We start from the raw sequence: 23,720 nt of genomic DNA on the forward strand, positions 1-23,720 counted from the left end.
TATACATTATTAAAGAATGTAAAAAAATTATCAAATCCTTTTCCTTTATTATTAATTTATAATTATAACATTTATATAGAATAATAATATCAAATCTGATTATATATATTCATGTTTCTATTATAAATATTTGTATTGTGCTAAGTTAAGTGAGATAAAATTTCAACTAAATATATAACAGTGCTATATAATTTAATAAATATTATTAATGGATTATATTATAATTATACGATATAGTTTATATATTGGAAAATATATTAGTTATTAAAAGTATATTTTTTAAAGAATATTTATATTTTAACAAAAGATCATATATTCTCATACTGTGTATTTGCGTTTTAGATAAAATTATTTTTCATTTATATAAGCTATAATTTCAGTAATAATTATGAAGTTTATTTTCTTAATGAATATATATATTGTTATTACTTATTATAAATATTAATTCAAATAATATGAAAGGTAATATTTTAACAATAAAAAAAAAATAATAAAAAACAAGAAAAAATTCTATGTCTTTTTAATAGTTAATATTTATATATTTATATTATTTTAGAAGGACAAAAAGGATTTCCATATGGATATTCCAATACAATAATCAATTTCTGTAAGACTTCCTTAAAGTTAATTTATTCTTTTGGATAATTTATGAGTACACGATTATAAGCCTACATATAAATAAACAAATAGGAATGCGTTTTTCTCGGTGGAATTTCTTTTTTTTACAAAAAAGAGACAATGTTTTTTATTATTATACTTGAAATTAAAATTTTTTATATTATACTGTACAAACTATATTACCTTATTATAATATTAACTAAAAATAAAAGGAAAATTTTTCTAAGGAGTTTATTTTAAAATTATATATATGAAATAAAGTAATACATCACAAATTAACATATTATATAACATTTTTTAACTTATATAAGTATTAACATGATATAAATTTAATTTTGTTACTAAATTCACTCATATACAATGGCACCCGGAAGTTTAGATGAAAAAGTAATATTTATCTTTATATTATAATAATTATATATATCATAGTATTTTAAGAATTCGGTGATCTAGAAACACGTAAAAATCTATTTATATAAATATGATCTTGAATATAAATATATTATTATCATTTTTTTTATTATTAGAAAAACTGTGTGGAATTATACCTTGCTTATAAATAGGAATTTGATAAAGTCATCAATGATATTCAAAAAAATATGGGCGGAGTTAGTGGTGAAAATCGTGGAATAAAATGTATGCAATTTAGTGGTAATTTCATTACTCCATGTCAAGAGGTTGCTAGATATTTAATTGAAGTATAACAACGTCATCATTCTGATAGCCCAAAACATTGTATATTCTTGAACCATAGGATAAATTCAGATAATAAATAAACAGAACAAGATGATCGGTTTAACAAATACGCGAAACTTTCATCCTAAATATATAATATATGTAAGAAAGAAATAAAAAAAAATTGATCCTCAAATTTTAAATAATCTTACAAAACTATATAGTTATTATAATTCTTTTGAAAAATATAATGGAAAAAATTATGAATCTACTGGTAATTATTGTATAGAAATTCAGAAATGTTACAATTTTTATATTCAACCTTATGAGAAATGTCAAAAAAATAAGGATGATACATTTTGCAATGAGTTACTCAATTAAGGAAGCATATGATAATAGAAGGAGCTTTTTAACTCCTTGTTCTAGGTTTCCACGAATTTTACCACCCCCAAAAGTAGGTTATGTATTTTCTGCCAGTTTATCCACACCAGCAGTATTACTAGCTTCTTTCACTTTATTGTTTTTATATAAGGTTAATAAACATTATACTTAATAGTGTATATATTCTAAAACAACGAGTATGTCCAATTTCACAAATAATTACAATAAAACAATTATATATTTAGGTACATATACATATTTGTTTTTTTTATAGTTTACTCCAGTGAAATCTTGGTTACATAATCGCCTACAAAAAAAAAAATAGATGAAATTAACGAACTTCAAAAAACAAGAGAATCCTTGCTAATCAAATATAAAGAAGAAGATAGAAAATGTGAAGGGTATTTTCGTAATTTACCTTACCAAGCTCAAGATCTTTTATACTAAAATTACAATTTATATTATTTTCTATCAAAAATCTTTCCTCAGTTGTATAAATGTTATATATGTAGATATTTATTAATAAATAAGATAAGATAAAAATAAAAAAATAAATAAAAATGTAAAAAAAAATACAAAAATATTGATATAAAAATTATACAAAAAAAAGTTCAACGTAAAAACAATGCTATTGTAAGAGTTAGCAAAAAAATTCGCTTATACATTTGATTTTCTTTAAGATACAAAACAAAAGATAATAAAACTTAAACATATAACATAAGGTTATTCGGTAAGTAACTATTTTTCTAAATATCCATATAAAGTAACATTTATTAATAAAATATTATATAAAATAAAAAGAACAAAATCATTAAAAACAACACCATAATTATAAGTATGTAAATAAAAAAAAAAAAATCTTAAAATATAAATATTACTGAAAAAGTAAAAAGAATATATATTTTGTATTTATAGAAAAAATTTAAACCTTTGTTATTGTTTTTGCACATCCGATTAAGCACAATTAAGAATTTAACCTATTACAGAACAACTATAATATTATTGTCTTCAAATAATGCATATTATATTTTTCAATGTAGTAAGGATATTCACATATAATAATAAGTGAAAAACATTATGCTGTGTTTTGCATTTAATTTGGGAAACACTTAACCATTAGTTAATAATGCATAAATATGATCTTATTGTACACTATTCTTAATATTTTTTGTTCTCATACTCTTTTATATAAGTAACATCCTACAGTGATAAACAAATAAATATGTGATAAATATAAAGTTACATTACAAGTATAAATTTTTAACGCAAATTATTTTTAATAGTAACAAGGAAAAATTATAATTCCATATTTCACTTATATTTACTCTATACAAAAGGAAAAATACGACAGATTTTTTCCAAAAATATATTGGTGCTAGCAAGATAATATGCATGGGACAAACAAAATGAAAGATAATATTTTGCAAAAGATTTCTAAAAAATTTACTTTTTTATACTTACTATAAAACGAATGTACACATTCTTATATATATATTATTTTATAAATAGGATTTCCCTTTTTCATCGTGAAAAAATTAATAGGTGGTGTTTCATTTCATTAATTATAAAATTTAGAATACCAGCTAATTTTAATTAATTCACATACAAAATTTAGTTATTAATTTACATGTGATGATTTCAGATTATAATTAATATTACATTAAGTAGAAAAAAAAAAAACTTTTTTAAATTAAATTTATGCTACAGCATTCAAACATTGTTATGTTTATATAGAAAGAATATATTCAAATGCTCATATTATAATAAGATATATATTTTATTTTTCATGATCATTCCTCTAAAGTCATCATAATAAATTTCGATTATATACAAAATTCCTTAGTATATGGTACATACTATTAATTAATATAAAAACGTTATATAGTTTGTTACAGTTTTATAATCATTATTTTTAATTTTACCGTAATAATTTATTAAACTACGTATATATAAAATATTAACTTCATAAAAAGATACATAACAAAAAAAATTATAAAAATAATAAAGCAACATTTTTTTATGAATTTATTTATTTAATATCAAATTGATATAATTTTAAAAGAATTAATCTATAAAAATTATATACTGACTTCACCTACAAATTCAACATATTATTAATAATTAATTTGTAATTAATAAATATATTTCAGTAAAAAAAAATTGTTTTTGTTTATATATTAAAAATATAAAATTTAAATAAAATTTTTTTTTATATATTAAAAAAATATACTTACAATACACGTTATTTTTCTTTTAATTATTTTTTTAATTAGGTAAATAAAAAAAAATATTTCATTTTTTTTTAAAACTGTATAGTTTATATTTTTCCTATAATATAAATTAATTCCATATTAATTAAGACGCATAAGCTTATAAAATAAAGTAAAATATTAACAGTGATGAAATTAAAATATTATCCATAATTCCAAATCTTAGAACCGCATTTTATAAGGATATTATTTTATTACATATTTGTAATTCCACATGGATACCATTAAAAAAAAAAAAAAAAATTATAAGTGTTAAGAATTTATTACACTTTATAATATATTTCTAATAAAAATTATTCTGTAAAATAAATAGGATGTTTTTCATTAAATAAAATATATTTATATCAATGAAACATAAAGCATTTACTTTGTTTCCTTAAACTCAAAAAAAAGACACTTATTTATAATATGAATCTGATCATATATTTTTCTGATTTTTTGTTTAAATAATCATATGCTTGGAGTACATAATTAGAACAAAATTATTTTTTATTCAAAATATAAATTTTAATATAACATCAATAAAATGATGTTATTTTTAATTCACATATAATTTTAATCAGAATCTATTTAATGACGAAAATTCATATAGCAATACTATTTAATTATTATAAAAAATATACTATAATGCAAAATGATAAACCATAAACTTTTCAAATTCACAAAAAATAATCATAAATTATTACAGTTCCTCTTAATAATGATAACTTATATACATGTACATCTATGAAGTTATTGCATTTTTACGCATTATTGTTAAGGATATATATTCAAATATAGTATATGAATTACTCCATATTAATAAAATCAATAAAAAAAAATATATTTTTTCTTTATTATTCATTTTGTTCGGTCATCAACTTAATTTTTTTATACTTTTCATTATTTTTTAATATTTTAAGAACCCCTATTATAAGAGTAATAGTTAATATAATAAGAAGTACTCCAAATGATAATATATATAAATGTTCTTCAGATAAACTTATTGATTTGAATATATCTTCAATAAATTTCCAACAATCTTTCAATAATGGTAAATTTGTCATCCATTCCCCTATAGTTTTCAGCAATCCTACTCCATGTAATATGGGTATTCCTATTCCCACCAAGAAAAAAAAAAAAAATAGAACAATTACAAATCCATAACTTCTAAATTTTATTTTCCCTAAGTATATATCACAAATTCTTCTTCTTTTTTCAAGAAAATTATCATAATCTTTTTTTTTTATCCATTTTTTTTCAAAATGGAAATGTTTTCCATCAAAGATTACACTGCTATTATCTATAATTTCTGTGTAATATTGTGCCTTATTTAATAAACTTTTATTTGGCTGATTGCTTTTTCCTCTCGTTACTTTTTCATTATGAGATATATTCGTCTGCTTCTTGACTTCATTATTCGGAAATCTTTCTTTTAACAATACATTATTTGAATCATTATCCTGTTTATATTTTCCTAGTAATCTATAGTTTCTCGTATATAATTTTCCATCATAGTTACAGTTCTCATTCACGAACTTGATAAATATACACTAAAAAAACAAAGCAAATACATATTTATAATATGAATAAATGAACAAATTATAAAATATTATATTAATACGTGATAAAATAGGAAAAATATAAATAATTAAAAATATACTTAAATTAATATACCTTATAATTATCAAAATTGGATATCCATTCGAGAACGATAAAAGCAGCGATTTTAATAAATATGTTTGTCTTAATTCTTTTATTCATTGTATAAATATTTATTATTTTTACTTATTCAAAAAGGAAAAAATTAACATTAATACAACAAACTACTAGTTTCAAACGATGATATATTTATTTATAAATTTAGCATTACTATCCGTTCATAAATATATAATAAAATGAATATAATTATTTTCATCACATAAATAAAGTAAAATAGTACAAAAAACATATAACATTTATGATAACTTTATTAAAAATAAAAAATAATTTTCATAAAAACAAAATAATTTGAATTGATTCATAAATATATAAACATATATATATAATTTAATGTAGCGTATTAATTTAGGTAATGCTTTTATTAATTATTTTTCGGAATAAACTAAGAAATAAAAATATGTTTTCTTAATATATGTAAATACTGAACTCATTTACGATATGGAATGTAGAGAATCTATATATAATATATCTCTCCATATATTAAAAAGATAATTACTAATTTAAGGATGTTATCCAATTAATAATTAAAATTTTTTAAATATTTATTTTAAAAAAAATATTTAAAAAAAAAAATATATATTCATAATAATATCATTAAATGAAAGAAACAACATTTTGTATTGCGTTAATTATAACATATCCATTAGTTCCTCTTAAAGCATAACATTTTATTCTGTATAATGTTTTTGAAAAAGTAAATTTTATACAGACCTAACTCAATTTTGAAGAAATATGTATTCTGAAAGCAAATAAGGACTGAATTTTGTTCTTTTACGATAACATTTGAAAATTACAATTTTTAATTATAGTTAATCCGTATCTTTATTTTTAAATTAATAATATTTATATTTATTTACATAATTTTATAATTATTTTTTAATTATGTATTTAAGTAGAGCAAATATCAATATTATAAAAAAAAGAAAAAGCAAAAGATTGCTTAATGAAAAAATTGTTACAAAAATATTACTTTATTTACATTAATTTAAGGATACTACAAATGAAATAAATTTACAAATAAAAACAATATATATAGTGTACAATATCTACAGAATAAATAAGAAAAAATAGCAATGTAATTTACTTTGATGTATGATTTAGTAATTTTTCTATTTTTATCTATAGACGGATACTTTTACTTTTTATTTATTCCTTTATAAATACATGAAGTCAATAATAAAATTTAAACGTTCATTATAATAAATGGTCATAAATATATAAACAGTAAATGATTTATTGATAATATATTTACCAAAACAAACAATATTATAGTCCATTATTTATATTCCCTATGTACTGTAACCATAACAGTGATAATTATGAATACATGATAATTACAGAGAATTATAGCAATTATCCTGATATATAACATTTTATTATTGTACTCTTTAAAAAATTTTATTCCTACAATTGTATAATTAAATAACAGAGATAAGTTGAAAATATTACAAATACTATTATATTTTTATAATTTAACATTATTAATACACTCATAGTACAACTTATTAAGACTCATATATGACTAGTTTATATGTTTCCATACTTTATCGTCTAACACTTTTTCTAATAGATAATATTTTCATGTGAATTATAAGGAAACTAAGTTTTAAAATTAAATATAAAACATATATGTAAATATATTATAAACTTGGTTACGAAAAATAATTACACTACAGCATATGGTGGAGCTAAACAATTGCTTGAAAATACAATTTTTCTGATTGAGCAACATTCATGATATCTAAATATTGTTTTCTCCAATTTTTTTAAATTAATCTATATTTTTCTATATTATTTATATTTTTCCTAAATTAAGTAATAACGTATAAGTAGATTAATATCCTTATATAATATTTAATCTTATACTTATTTAATACGTAAAACATAAATGCAATGTTCTCTTATATATATATTTGTATTAACGTTTTATTATTATATCATTCACTTGTAGATTCGATATTGTTTTTTACAATATTAACTTCTGAATCTATTATTTTTACTAATGCACTGTGCTTTTAATTATGGTTTTCAAATATAAAAGCATTTAAAATAATTTTTTTTTTTCTCCTAATCATTATTGTATAAAAGGAAATTAACATATTCTTACATTTACAATAGTAATTTTACAACATTTTATTATTTTTTAACGATTACAAATTCTTCATATAAATAATAAATTATTACACTTATTTAATTAAAACATCTACAAAAATACATGAAAATTTTTCTAACAGACTTAGTTAAAACCTATGTAACCAAAAAGAAAATAAATGTACATATGTATTATTTAAAAAAAAGTAATTTTTTTTTAAATTTCATTTTATTTAAAAAAAGAAGTGTTACCAATATAAGTTAATTAGTAATTTTCAGTATAAACTACATATATTTCTATGCTTCTAGAATATAATATTAAATATTTACATAATATATTATTAGACATAAAAAATGAGGAAATATAAATAAAAAACACAGATTATTATATAAAAGTAGAAAAAACATATTCTTTTTTATTATCCCTAATAATAATTTATCTTATTCTATAGAAATGAATGTATATAAAATTTTAATATTATGAAAAAAAAAAAAAAAAGTATTTTTGCATATTATTTGTTGACATTTGATTACATTTAATTCATTAATTTAAACGTTTAGTTTGTAAAAATTATAAAATATATATGATGTATTTATAAATTTAACATATAATTTATATTTAATTAATTTTTTAGATATAAAATTAACTTTACAATTAAGATATATAATAAAATGATAAATAGTAGTCATTTTCATTTAATTGTGTACATTTAGAAATAATAAGTTATTGAACTATTATAAGTACCTGAAAATTAATAAAGATATTATATTGTAAATTTATATTTTATTTTTTATATCAAATAAATAAAAAATAATAATCCGTTGAAAGGGAATTTACAATGTAAATTTTTTACAGTTTATTAATCATAAAACTTATTTTATATAGTGAATGCTATGTTTGCTTTTATAATATATATATATGTACTACAATTAAACAAAATACGTCTTCATCGTGTCAATAAAAATAAATTAAGACATATTTTTACTTATATTAATTGTAATCAAAAAATTTTCAAATTATGTCAACAAATATTCATTTTAAACTAGAGAAAAATGAAAACATATAAAAAAGTATTTTTATAGTCAAAATATAAATTAACACAAGCAATAAATAAAATTATATATATTGTCCCACTTAATATTAATTATAACACACAAAGACATATTTTTCATACAAATATATGAAAATATACAAATATATTCAATAATTCAAAATATTCAATTTGGATAAAACGATACCTTAAATTACAAACTAAAAAATATTATATATTAGAATTCACAAAACAAATAAGATTTTTTTTTACTGGTGTATATCCTATAGAAAAGGTATATGTATTTACACTTATAATCTTTATTCAACTATGAGTATTCATATTATGAATACAATTCAAGGTATTACAGATAACTGTTCATATTAAATATTTGATTACGCAAAGAAAAATATTAATTATTATTCATTTACCTTTTTCTGAACTTAATTTTTTCATATTTTTTAACTTTTTTATGATAATAAAAAACCGCTGATATAAGTATGATACCTAATATGAATAAAGGCACAAAATATATTAGAAATCCCAAAAAACCTGTCACACAGTAAAAAGCTTTATCACTTTCCTCTGCCAAAATTTCTGTGAACCATTTTAAAGACGGTCTGTTCAGAATGTCATATAAATGTACTAAGGCCGGAGAACCTCCTTTTGCATACAAATCTGAGAGTTTTGGTATATCCTTAATATATGAAATTTTTTTTAGTTCAACAAGACCTACGACAGGTGAAAAGAGAAGTATCACTTTATACAAAACATATGTAAGCCCATATCCACAAAATTTATCTAATATAAATGATATTGCTAACACCAAAAATAGTAATAAAGGTAAAGCAAGTCGTAATCCGCATTTTTTAAGTATTATTTTTTTATAAATTTTATCACTAATTGTCCTGTTGTTTTTAAGAAAATCTGCATAATCAAGTTCTTTGAATATTTTTTTTTCTAAACGGGAATATTTTTTTGTTTCAAATATACAAGATTTGCTTTTTGTATCTTTTCTATGACTTCTTGCACTAGTTGATAAAGTTCTATTTGAATGTTTTTTTTTTCTTTCAGCATATTTTTCTTTACTAGTTATATCAATTTTATTGTTCACTCCATTCGGTAACTGTTCATTTATACATGTAATACTTGAATGATTATACTGTTTATAATTTGCCAGTGAACGATAATTTCTTGTATATAATTCTCTATGGTGATTGTAGTTAATATCAAAAAGATTGTTAAATGCCATCTAAAAAAGATAATATCAATAATTATTATGTATGCGATTAAATATTATCATTCTAAAAAACAGTATTAAAAAAAACACAACACAAAAAGTATAAATAATACAAATTTCCTGAAGTAATATTAATATACCATATATATGTAAAAATGGCATATCCAAAATAAAAGGCTAAATGTAAAAATTTTAATAAATAACAGTGACTTAATTTGTTGTTCCATAATATATATCTCTTATATGGTACAATATACTGAAAAAGTATATAATTAATAATAATATAATATACTCTTAATAATAAGGGGCACTATTATTATTTATTTAACTTCTTTTTTTATTATATTTTCATAAAACAAAATTAAAAGTATGCACCTATAAATTCTTTTACGACAGAGATAAATAAAAGTAACCTTAAAAATGTATACAAAAATTATTATATTAATATTATTTATAAAAGTGTCACTTTATATAATATAATATTAAATGAATTCGGTAATAAATATTCAAAATATGAAAATTATTTATTCAAAATAGTGAATTAATTAAATTATCATTATTTTAATTTTCTAAATAAAATGATATATATATATGATTTCATAATATTTCCATGTAGGATATATATATACAATATAGAATGTAGAGAATATAGAAAATAGATAATTCTCTACATTATGTGAAGTATTACTCATTGAATTGATTTTTCCTTATTAATTATTATAACAGTATAATAATAAAGAAAAATAAGAATAAGTTATACAAATTTATTTTATTTTCTTCGTCCTCATGTCACTAGTTACCCCATAAATATATTCTTTATTATATGATTTATAATATATTTATAACATCAAATTTTTAGCGTATGACTTAATAAGTATATATTTAAAAGGTATATAAAAGCTTATCATTTACTTCTTAAAAATAATTGTTGAAGGTTATTGTATCTAACTAGATATAATTTATACTATTTTATATAAAAGAATAGTCTGTATGTTTATCTACTTTTTTTATATTACTTTTTATTTTTGTAATGTTATATATATATTTATAAGAAATACAGAAAAAAAGAAATAAATATTTATAGTCATTTTGTACAAAGTATATAACATAATAATGTTATAAAAAATATACTTTAGTTATTTAATTCGATAATAAAATGAATATTTTTTTTTGTCAATATATATTTCATATATATATAAATAATTTTAAAAAACAGCTTTTAACTCCAAAAATTACATAAGATAAAAACTAATCTGAGAAAAGTTTAATCCCGTCATTTATAAATAATAATTCAATAATTTTTAAATAGATGATGTCCCGTTAATAATTCATACATTAATGTAGAATTATGTTTTTATTTATTAATAATATCATACTTGAAATATATAAAAAATCTACTGAAAAAAACTTTACATCAAACAAGATATGCAATCTGTATTTCACATAATATTTTTATATAAATATGACGTGTTATATTTATTTCTAAATAAAAAATATATTTAAACACAAAAAATAATATGGTTTTGTTTTATCTATATGAAAAAAACGTAATTTACGTAAATTAAAATTAATGTATAAAGAATTATTTTAAAAGTTCATAAAAATTATCACTTAAAACTATAAAAATTAAAAATAAATAATTTTTAAAAATATAAATTCATTAGATTAGTGAAGTTATATTATCTGTAATCCTACATTTTAAATTAAACGATCACATATTTATCGTAATGTAAATCTACATGATACATATTGTATATATAATTTTTGCTTATTAAGCATATATTTATATTGTCAATATTGAGAAATATCAATTTCACATTTATATGTTGAGAAAAATATATATTTATATGAAATGCACAAAAGTATTAAATTACACCAAAATAATTAATTATTATAACAATGCTAAGGTAAAAACACGCAAACTGTTAAAAATATTTAATATATTTTTCTTTACTTTTGTGCAGTAATATATATTTGTTTATTATCTAGGGCGCATAAAAAAAAAGTTTAAATTATACAACTGTTGTTTTATCTCAGATTATAATTTCATTAAGCATAAAGCGAACTTTCATTGGATTCATGAAAAATATTATTTCTGAAAGCAATATATGAAATGTATATAGGATATAATTTCATTTCCTCATACTGCAACTGTTTATTTTGAAAATTTTACCAATACTTAATAAACAGTAAAATACATAATATAGAAATGAAATACAATACAGTTATGGTTCTCTCACTAGATTATAATAATCATCTTTGTAATTCATTCCCTAATATACAGTAAATTTTTTAATGCAATAAGATATAAAAAAACTAACAAAAACTTTATATATGTATGTATTCATATAGAGTAAATAATAAAGAGATATTTATATACGCTGAATATTTTATACTTTGGGTATTATTTATATATTTCCGACAATATATATAATAAGATCATCTATATAATAGATTTCCAAAAAAAAAAATATATATTTATCACTTCAAATGGATTATATATAGAAGATTCTCATTTCTTGACTAATTTTCTTGCTGAAGCTGTTGAATTATCTATAACCTTACACTAACCTTTTCTACCATATGCTGATTTAATATTATCGATTTCATTATCGGAATCATCTTATATAATTCCTTATAATATATCCTTAATCGTGTATTACCCGTTACTTTCTTATTTTCTGACAATGAAAAATCATTTGTAGCATATAAGGATATATCATTACTGTTTTAATTATATAAAGATTTATCTGAAGTACATAATAATGAAAAAATAATATTTTCATTATTTATTATATGATGAATCTACTTATAATGGAAATTTTCATATAAGTACATTTATTATCAGTTAACAAAAAATATAAGGCAAGTTTTCAGCAATGTCATCGTTATACAGTATCGTATAAATTAGAACATTTCCAAATAAGAAATATAATTATAATAGTTTTTACAAAAATAAAAAAATACATTTTTTCTTTCATATTATAACTGTTTATCCACTAGATAGTAATGAAAAGGTATATTTATTCACATAGTTATTATATTTTTTAAAAGAACAAAAAACTTCATAAATAAAATACATGTATACAGTATATTAAAGCAAATATAATTTTAAATATATTTTTGTAAATATTTCCAAGAATGTTATTATGAAAAAGGTAACATAAATAAATAACTTTCTGTAAATGTAATATTATTCATAAATTCTCAAAAAATATATATATATATTAATACTCTAACAGAACAAGTATAAGTGTTTATTATAAGTAATTTTCATAATAACATTAAAATAAAATGGATTATTCAATTCATAAGGATTTTATTTTACCACTAAAATAAAAAAAATATATGCGATAAGAATAGATACTTTAGCTTATACTAGTAATATAGTCATTAATTTGTTATTTAGCAACTTAAGAATGAGCATACTTCATTATATAGTTTATGCTTTTAAAACATTATATTATAATAGAAAAACACAAATTATTCTATAGTATACAATAGTATTAATAGGAATTAAAGAGAAAAAAAAATAAAAAAAGACAAATTTATTTTATGACACATGTTACTCTATAATATATTCTATAAACCTACTACACGTATAGCATTTATACTGTAATAATATAAAAATTACATTCTAAGGTTTAAATAGAGTACAAACTTTAATTACAAACTACTATCCAATTTAACATTTTAATATATTTTTACCACTGTGTTATAAACGATATACTATAATTTTTATATAATTTAAAAGAATACATTTTTTTTACCATTACTGAGGTGAAATATATTACATTTAAAAATAAAGCAATTTATATTTTTTTATTATTTTATTTTTTAGAAAAAAAAATTATAAATTTATATGTTCTATAGAAATAATAATATTAAAAAAGGAGAAGAATTTAATAAAATAATATTTTAGTAAATATGTTACTTAAAAAAAAAAATTCTAATAAAAAATCACTGCAAATAATATAATTTACAACAAAAAATAACTTTGTTTAGAAATGCAAAAATATAATATATAAAAAAACAAATAATAAAATTTTGGAGAATATTTAATGCCTACTTTATATTTTAACATTTTTATGGATCAGATAAAAACTTATATATTTTTCATTGATTTACATATAAATATTACTGAGAACCATATTTTAAATTACATATATAAACTTAAAATAAATTAGATATTTTATGAAAAGTATCTATAAAAAAGGAATAGTTATATTCAATAGTTTTTGTTTAATAGCGTAAATGTAAATAATTATAAAGCACAATTTATTATTTTGATAGTATAATTATAAATTGATCAGAATATTTGCAAGTAAATTACATCTATACAAAAAATACATATTTAAAAAAAAAATATAATAATGCTTTATATTTATAATAGGCCATATAACACATATTACATTATAATATTGCGCCCAAATAAGAAAATAATCTTCGTTATTTCAGTTTTTCATATATATGCAGTATATATATAGATATATATATATATAAAAAGATTCATTCTTCAAGACCTTTAAATGATTCTTTCATTTGGATGTCCGCTTGTCAAAATTTACAAATTTGTGTTAATATAAAAATATAAAAGTAATTATCTTAATAATTAAAACTATCTAATAATAATAATATAGTATGGCATAAATTACATGAATTTATAAGCTCCATTTTTATAATTCCTTTCTAAATATTTGTGTAACTAATACAGTTAATAATATTTAGGAACATAATTTTTGCCTAAATTATTTTATATATGTTAGAACTATTAAAAATTTCCAGATCAATTTAAATTAAATAATTGCATATATTCAGAAAAATGAATGAACATTCAAAAAAACAATTTTCATTTTTTCTAAATACTTTAGTTCCTGAATGAACAAATACTATATGAGAGAGTAGAAGTATTAAATATATATATATGTTTCATATATGCATATTTATTAATTCATATATACTTAAATTAATCTATTCATACTTTTTAAATTATTGTATATATAATGTCAATTTTAAATATAATTTCTCATAAATATAACTTTTGTTATATTATATTAAGTTTCTTTTAATTTAGCATGTACTTAATGCTATAATAAGTCATACGATTTTTTTTGTTTTAATATTTTGTTCAAAAAATAATATGTGCTATACATATTTTTAGGGAAATTATTTCTTTCTAATTATTTCATTACTTAATATTTTCAAAATAATACATATTATACAACTATTAAATCTTATCTACAATTCTAATATTACTATGACCTCTATTGATGTATGTCCACATAAACGTTTATATATTAAAATATTCAATAACATTAGGACCATTATGAGTTTTATGCATGTGTGTTTCATTTTACTCTAGAAATATACAGATATTTATTTTTTCTAATAAAGTAGTTAACAACTGATCTAATACATTCTCATTACAAATAAGATAACATATATATATATATATAATGTAATTCTTATAAAAAAAAAAAAAAAAATTAACGTATAATTTTTCCTTTTTTTTGTTACAATTAAATACATTCATTACATTAAAACTTGCATACATAATTTCCTTATGCATATTTTTTATTACTACATGTGTATCTTATCTTAGATACTTGTTTTATTATTGTGAAAATAATGAACATATTTATCAAAATATAAGTACATTTTATGTATATGTACACTTAGTTACATATATGAAATGTTTACTATCATATTACGATGAATTAATAGATTTTAGCCTTTTGATTATACCTTTTCTCCTTATACATTTGTATTGTTTATATCGTTTTTTTTTGCATTCTCCATGTTTACGATGAATGCATTAATTGATTTCCATATAAAGATATTTAATAGAGGTAATCAGACGTACGATAACATTTCTGATGTAATATAAAATGGGCTACAGTTAAACGAATTTTCTTTTAAAATAATTAATTTAACCAGCTCACAGTTCAAGTGAGTTATAATATATATGCTTTCTTATCCCTTTTCTTTATTAACGTCCTTAAGGGAAGTAACTCTTTTAGCGAATTCATGCATTGTCCTTATATTTTCTTGTTATTTATCTTAATTTTATCATTCGTTCCATTCTCTTTTAAGTACATGTACTTATCCCAAATTTTTCAGATATATAAAAAATAAACATAAGTTGGTAATATCTGTAAAGTAATATAAATTAATTTCCAATATGCAAAAGTCTGTATACATATACATGTGTACGCATATTTTCCCTTTTATAACATTTCATTATAAATAATCTAAAACATACAATGGGAGACAGTATAAATCAGCATATGTATATGCTTGCTTGTCATGTGCACAGATATGCATCTAATAATGAATAATGATATTCTACTAACGTGTATAGATATGAACTGAATTGTGACCTCAAATTGATTCAGTTAATGACATAAAATTGTACTCCCATAATGAATTGCTTATTCTATTTATCTTTATTTTAATAAATTAAATGAGCATTAGTAACTTTATGAAAGTATTATTCCCATGGATTCCTTTATTCACGTTACACATGCATGGTACAACAACATAAAAAAAAATGTGTACATATATGTACGAAGCTCAGAAATAATAACGAATTGCTGTAATGATTACATAAAATGAAATAGATAAATCAAGCTGTAAAAAATGCATCTTATTTGTTTTATTAGATATTATTGCTTTTATGTAGGAAAACATGCTTCCATAAATCATGTTAATAACATAGATAAATAATTCAATGTAATTTTTCATGTTTAAAAATAAAGGTGCGTTTTTTAAAATATAAGAAAGTATATGTGTTTAAATATATTAATTCGTACGTTACATTATGTAAGTATAGATAAGTACATGTACACACACTCCTATATGCATTTACATACATACATGTTCTTATTCACATACATATGTTCACAGTGTAGCATTATGATTTACACATATAAATTCTTTGAAAATAATTTTTTTCAACTCTTATGTCACCAATTCCAAAGAAATTGCATAATTATAGGTTTATTTTTTCGAATTTTTTCACTTTCATAGATGCAATGGAAAGAAAAAATTAATTAGAGAAATGGTCTAAAAAGATACACTAGTATTTTTTGTTTGCCTCTTTTGAAAAAAACATTCATATATATATCCAACTGCGTTTGGAAAAAAACACTGTAATATCTATTTGAACAATGAAAAAAATAGGGAAAGAAAAATTTTTTTTAAAATAACCAGTTATACATATGTTTTTGTATCAATATCAATCACGTTTTATGTTATTTACCTTTTTTTTATATTTTTAGTGTTTAGCACGAACTTGTCAGAAAATATTTTTCTTCTCCTACATTCTCTCCTTTTTCAACATAACCTGCTTTCTGGATAAATAAGACATCTTGATAGTAGTGAAGGAAACTTAAAAAAAGAAAGCGTCCATCTCATTAATATAATACTGATAATTTTTATATATACATAATATTCATTCACGTAGTTCTCTTATTTTATATTTATTAAGGTACTAGTTCGTGCACTACGTTAGTTCATATAGATATAATAAAAATTGATAACCTAAGTACAGAAAATAAAAACAATTTTCCATTTTTAATTTCGCATATAATAACAATTATTATATAAGTTCAACATTATGCGCACATTTCGGTAACATTTTCACAACTGTCCAATTCAAATTTAGCTGTAGAGTATTTTTAAAAACTCGTGCGTGAATTCCATTAACGTTTAATAATTTCTTATTTTTTGATTATAATTTTTCAGAAATTATTTAAAAACAAAAGAAAAGCAGAATAAAACTATGTAAAAAATAAAAATGTGAGATAAGAGGTAGATATGAATACATGTACGAAAGAACTTTTAAGGAATATGTTCACACATGTAAATGCTTAAAATATATTAAAAAGTGAGATGAAAAATAAAAATATATATTTTAAAGCACAATAATAACATATAAAAATTAAAAACATAATATGCCGAAGATTCAAAAAAAAGCATTTTCTTTAATTTTTTGGGTGAATAATTTAACTTTTTTAAGGTATTAAAGTTCTACCTGTCAAAAATATATAATTATCTTTTCCTTTGATGGTTTCTAGTAAAAAAGAAATTTGTTCTCATGTAATTAACTTTATGTATTCTATAAAAATACAAATAAACAACAAACTAATAGCACTGAGGAATAAGCATAAGTGCTTATAAACATGATTTTCAGTTGTATAAAAATTTTATTATCATATTTATTTTTTCGTTTATGCAGTTATTATATAAATAATTTTTATTCCTTATACAAAAGAATATTTCTGTAATATTTTTCTTTATGTTAACGTATAAGAGGGTTCTTCAATTTTGTTGTATTTTGTAATTCTATATAATACTTGAATTTGAATTATTAATATTTTTAAATATTTCCATACAAATAAAAAAAATTAGAACAATATAATTTTAGTATAATTTATTTTCAAAAACAAGAAATAATTAATTATCTATAAATTCTAAATAACAAAAATTTATTAAAATATTATGATATTTTGAATAAAGCGACAATTAATACATAACAATATAAAGATAATGATATGCAGTAACTATCAGTATTCTTCGAATATTAAAATGAACATTTACTTATTTTAGTTTTCTTACATGTATATACGTATAATATTATGATATAATAAAATTAATTATTTTTCTATTTTTATATCTCATTTCTTTTCTATTTCTTAGAAATTTAACTATATAAAATGTTATTCTACACAAAAAAAAAAAGAAAGTATACATAATAATTCTAAAACTCACGCATGCGATGGAATTAATACATTTATATATATCCTTAATTTACTTTAAAAATTTTAGTTAAGAAAATCTTATAGCATGTTTATTTTTTTTTATTCATCAAAATAAAAAATTAGGAAATGATACAAATCTTTATGAAATATTATACGTAAACAACAAAGATATATAATTTTTTTAAACTTCTTAATGCTTACTGCTATGTATTTCATGTATATAATTTTTTTTTTCACATACTGTACTATAACATTTTCTCATAAAAATACTACCATTACTACAAACTCAAAGTATTTTAAATACTTGATTAATTATATTAATATATAATAGGAGCAACTTATTATAATTGTATGCATATTTAGGTGACTACTCAATATAAAATATTTAATGATGAACAATATTTTGTAAAAGTTAGAACTTCATATTATCATCATGAAATGCTCCTATTTTGTTGTTAGCAGATTGTAGAAATATGTATATTTTATTCATATTCCAAATTTTTTATAGTAAACTAAAAGAAACCATAAATTTTTTTCATCTTATACACACACTAAAAATAATATAATTATGTATTCTCAAAAAAATTTAAATACCTCATTTTTAGAAGAACTACCATGATATAAACATAATGATTATTAATATAATTTTTCCTTGAATTATCTACATTCAGAAGAATGAACTCATTTTTAAATTCATATATTTTACATACTCCAAGATACACAAATGTATAATTTTCTACTATACAGAAAAAAAAATAAAACAAATTACTAAAAAGAAATATCATAAAGAATTTATAAATAATGGTATTGTATTAATTCATAATGTTATAGAAAGTACGTAATATATGATGATCGCTGCACTACCATATTCCGAGGTAGAAACAAAAATAAAATTATAAAGCCTTATAATTTATTATTGAACTCATAAAAAATTCCAAAAATAATGAAAAGGAATATTTAAAAAATACTTTAAATAAAGTATTCATACATAAGACTCTAGAAATATGGAATTTTTAATAACGCGAAAATTATGATTTATGTATATAGGAGTAACTTTTCTACTGTACAGTTTGCAAGGAAAATATTAAATACCTTATTCAAAAATTAAGTAAAAAAGATGGAATTTTAATTCATATAAAATCGAAAAATATATAAAATTTAATTTTAAAATATTTAAAATATGAATTTATTGATCCATGAGTGAAATTACTAATATTTTCGCATACATAAAAAAAACATATTTCGTAGATATAAAATTATTTAATAACTGCAAACTATGATATTAAATTTTCAATAAACACCTTTTTGCTAGAAAGAAGAGTTTTGTTTTATGTAAATAAAAAGAATCTGCCTAGTTTTTATTTATTCACAATATACTATCTCATAAGTTATGTAATTTTTTTCGAGAAATAATTAATGAAAACTATAGATACATAAAATTACTACCAACTAGTAAAATAAAAAGATATATGTTATAAAAGGTAGACATTAATTTTATAAATAATATTTAAAAAAGAAAAAAAGCATTTCAATAGATGATTTATTAATATCTAATTGAAATTAATTCATTAGATTAATAAGAGAACAACATGAAAAATAAAAATTACATGCTCAATATTTAATTATAAATTTTCAACATAACTTATATATAAATATTTTACTCAGACTCCAATTAGTACAACAGTTAGGAACCAAATTAGTAGGACAAGTGATTTAAAGAATGCATTTAAACTTCGTGATTGATAATCATAAATTTAGTATTATATTATATTTAATCTATAATTAAAAAATATATTATTTTATTATATATCTACATTTTTACAATTCCTCGGCATAAAATAAGCTAAAATTCTGTTAAACAGATTTTTTCAATATATTAGTTTTATGATATGTTTTACATGGACGCATTTTATGCAATAAATATTAAGTTCATTCCTATGAGAAAAACAAAAATATATATACATGTATCAACATAATGAAATACATATACTTTTTTTCATGAAATACTAAATAGCACACATTCATTGTTAATTTAAAAATAAAAAATTTTCTTAATAACTTTATCAAATAATAATTTTATGCTTAACGAGATACAATAAAGAAATTATAATTGTTTAGTATACTTCTAAATTATCCAACTTCTACATAATTATGTAAATTGTGCTATTATATATTCTTATTAAAGCACAACCAAATATATTTCATAGATATATATTTAAACTCATAAATATATGTGCAACACCATAATATTTAAGCTATAATAATATTTGAAAATAAAAATTCTAAAACAATAATACATTAAAATCGACAAAAAAGGAAGAACATATATTTTTGTTACTGTGTATCAAAGAGACTAGACATACATGTAGCATTATAATACATTAGAAAAAATATATATGCATATTAAGTATATCAATAAAGCTGTTTAATTTATTACTTTATATTAAAGATTTTACAGAAAGATAAACATTCATTTTTATTCATTTTACTCCGTCATTAACTTAATTCTATTGTATTTTTCATTATTTCTTAAAATCTTATAAATCACTATTATAACTATTACCGATAATTTTATCATAATTATACTGAATAATCCTATATAAATATAGAACATCCCTTTTTCTCCTGCCTGTTTTATAGCGCTATGCAAGCCTTTTAATAATGAGTCCTTTTCTATCCATCCATCTACAGTTTTCATAAATGGTAATACTGGTAATACGGATAATCCTATTCCCAAAAAGAAAAAAAGTAAAAATAGAGTAACACCAAATTTGTATTTTCTAAGTTTTATTTTTCTTAAGGATATATCACAAATTCTTCTTTTCTTTTCAAGAAAATGTTCATAATCTTTATTTTTAATCCATTTTCTTTCAAAATGGAAATATTTCCCATCAAATATTCCATTATTGTAATCTGTAACTTGAGTATAATAATGAGCCTTATTCAATAAATTTCTATTATGTTCTTTTTTTTCGGTCCATTTTTCATTATTACGTATATTTTTTTTTTCGTATTTTACATTATGTGGTACATCCTTTTTTAAATATACAATTTTTGAATCTTTGAGCTTTTCATATTTTCCTAGTAATCTGTAAGTTCTTGCATCTAATTTACTGCTATGGTAATAATTGTCATCCAAAAATTTACTAAAATATCTCTAAATGAACAAGGTAGATATTTATTATTTAAATATATAAATAAACTATTGTTACAAAATATTATTAATAAATATAAAACATAAAAGTTAAGAATAATACAAAAATATTTAAATAACTTTATCATACCACATCAATGTTAAAATGATATATCCAAGTTAAAAGAATAAACGCACCAATATTACTAAATAAAATTATCTTCATATTTATTTTCAATATATACATGCTAAATATTTCAATACATTAAGTAAAGAAAAAATTAATAATATTATTATATTCTTCTAGTGATATGAAAATCTATATTGAAAAAATTATTTTTATTATTTTTTCGTAAACATATAGTAAATATACATGAATATATTGTGCTTTTCCACATATTCAAAGTAAAATAACTTTAAAAATAGATTATGAGATTTTTAATTTAATTCTAATACAATAAAAAAAACTTTCATTAAAATAAAAAAATTTGAATTGATTTATAAATATATGCAATATATAATTTATTCATATAATGTAGTGAACTAATTAAACGATTCTTTTATTAATAATTTTCAGAATATATAGAAAGATAAATATGCGATTTCTTATTTTATGTAAATATTAAGTTTATCTATTATACAGAATGTAGAGAATATATAAAATATATTTCTCGACATAATAGGACAACAATTATCAATTCTAAGAATGGTATCCTATTAATAATTCAAAGTTTGTAAACATATTTTTGAAAAATTATTTATGTTAAATTATAATAATATTAATTATAAAAGAAAAAAATAACATATACAATGTTAATTATAGCACTTCTATTAATTAGTACTCAAACACATAAAATTGTTTAGTGTTTCTATTTTTTTTAAAAAATCAAATTTATAAGATCTACATAATCTACGAAGTACTGTGAATTCTCAAAGAAAATACAAACTAATTTTTTTTTTTTTTGTAGAATAAATTTTAAAAGTTATACTTTTTAATTTATTCATTTATTTTCTAAATGAAAATTTTTAATATTCATATATCTAAAACATTAATTTCTTTTTAATTAATTATATACTCATAGAAGATATACTAATATCTTAAAAAAAAGGAAAAGAAAAATATATGTTAAGGCAAAAATTTCTACAGAAATATCATATGCATTATCATTAATTCAAGATTTTTCCAGAAGAAGTAAATTTAAAAACAAGGATAATATATATTGCGTATAATATATACATAACAAATAAGAAGGAATAATAATACAATTTATTAAAATGTATTTTTTAGTATTTTTTTGCTGCAATTTTTAGCGTACAAGTTATTTTTCATTTATTCTGTCACAAATATATAAGATTACGAACGCATTTCAAAGTTACAAAATAGTAAATCGACCTGAATATATAAATAAATAATATTATTTTAAAAATGTATTTAACAACAAAATTTTATAATATAGTAATATTTATTACCTTATTCATTGAAACACTAGGAGTGATAAATATTAAAATAGTATTTGGTATAAAAATTTATTTAATCGTTTGAAATATAACATAATGTTATTGTTCTTAGAAAATAGGATTTTCTCAAAATCACAATTAAAATATTAGAAAAATTATATTACAAAAGTTGTCATTAAAATTTCATAGATTTACACAATACATGCATTTATCGTGACTTTTATGAAGGCTATTATTAATCTACCTTGAACTGTTACTATGAATTAAACGTTCAACACTTTTTCTCATATCAGATATTACTAATTATAGTGTAAAACCGTCCATATATAAATTCTAAAATTATAAAAAGTACGTTTTCTA

General features: G+C 19.3%; 4 protein-coding genes across 4 annotated transcripts; 1 reads left to right on the top strand and 3 right to left on the bottom strand.

Annotated features, from left to right (window-relative positions):
• Positions 1 to 978: 978 nt before the first annotated feature.
• MKS88_000369 (uncharacterized protein) lies at positions 979 to 2,121 on the top strand (the record flags this gene model as incomplete). Its single annotated transcript, XM_067214680.1, has 4 exons — positions 979 to 1,005; positions 1,182 to 1,316; positions 1,583 to 1,751; positions 2,000 to 2,121. The coding sequence occupies 4 exons, from the start codon at positions 979 to 981 to the stop codon at positions 2,119 to 2,121; spliced, it is 453 nt and encodes a 150-aa protein (XP_067075609.1).
• A 2,659-nt stretch (positions 2,122 to 4,780) lies between these two features.
• On the bottom strand, positions 4,781 to 5,687 carry MKS88_000370 (uncharacterized protein; the record flags this gene model as incomplete). Its single annotated transcript, XM_067214691.1, has 2 exons — positions 4,781 to 5,476; positions 5,601 to 5,687. 2 exons carry the CDS (start codon positions 5,685 to 5,687, stop codon positions 4,781 to 4,783), a joined length of 783 nt encoding a protein of 260 aa, XP_067075610.1.
• A 3,507-nt stretch (positions 5,688 to 9,194) lies between these two features.
• Positions 9,195 to 10,234, bottom strand: MKS88_000371 (uncharacterized protein; the record flags this gene model as incomplete). Its single annotated transcript, XM_067214702.1, has 2 exons — positions 9,195 to 10,019; positions 10,148 to 10,234. The coding sequence occupies 2 exons, from the start codon at positions 10,232 to 10,234 to the stop codon at positions 9,195 to 9,197; spliced, it is 912 nt and encodes a 303-aa protein (XP_067075611.1).
• An 11,020-nt stretch (positions 10,235 to 21,254) lies between these two features.
• Positions 21,255 to 22,128, bottom strand: MKS88_000372 (uncharacterized protein; the record flags this gene model as incomplete). Its single annotated transcript, XM_067214713.1, has 2 exons — positions 21,255 to 21,926; positions 22,054 to 22,128. 2 exons carry the CDS (start codon positions 22,126 to 22,128, stop codon positions 21,255 to 21,257), a joined length of 747 nt encoding a protein of 248 aa, XP_067075612.1.
• Positions 22,129 to 23,720: the final 1,592 nt, after the last annotated feature.

The sequence above is a fragment of the Plasmodium brasilianum genome, chromosome 1 (genome assembly GCF_023973825.1).
Source record: "Plasmodium brasilianum strain Bolivian I chromosome 1, whole genome shotgun sequence".
In the NCBI taxonomy this organism is placed as follows: domain Eukaryota; phylum Apicomplexa; class Aconoidasida; order Haemosporida; family Plasmodiidae; genus Plasmodium; species Plasmodium brasilianum.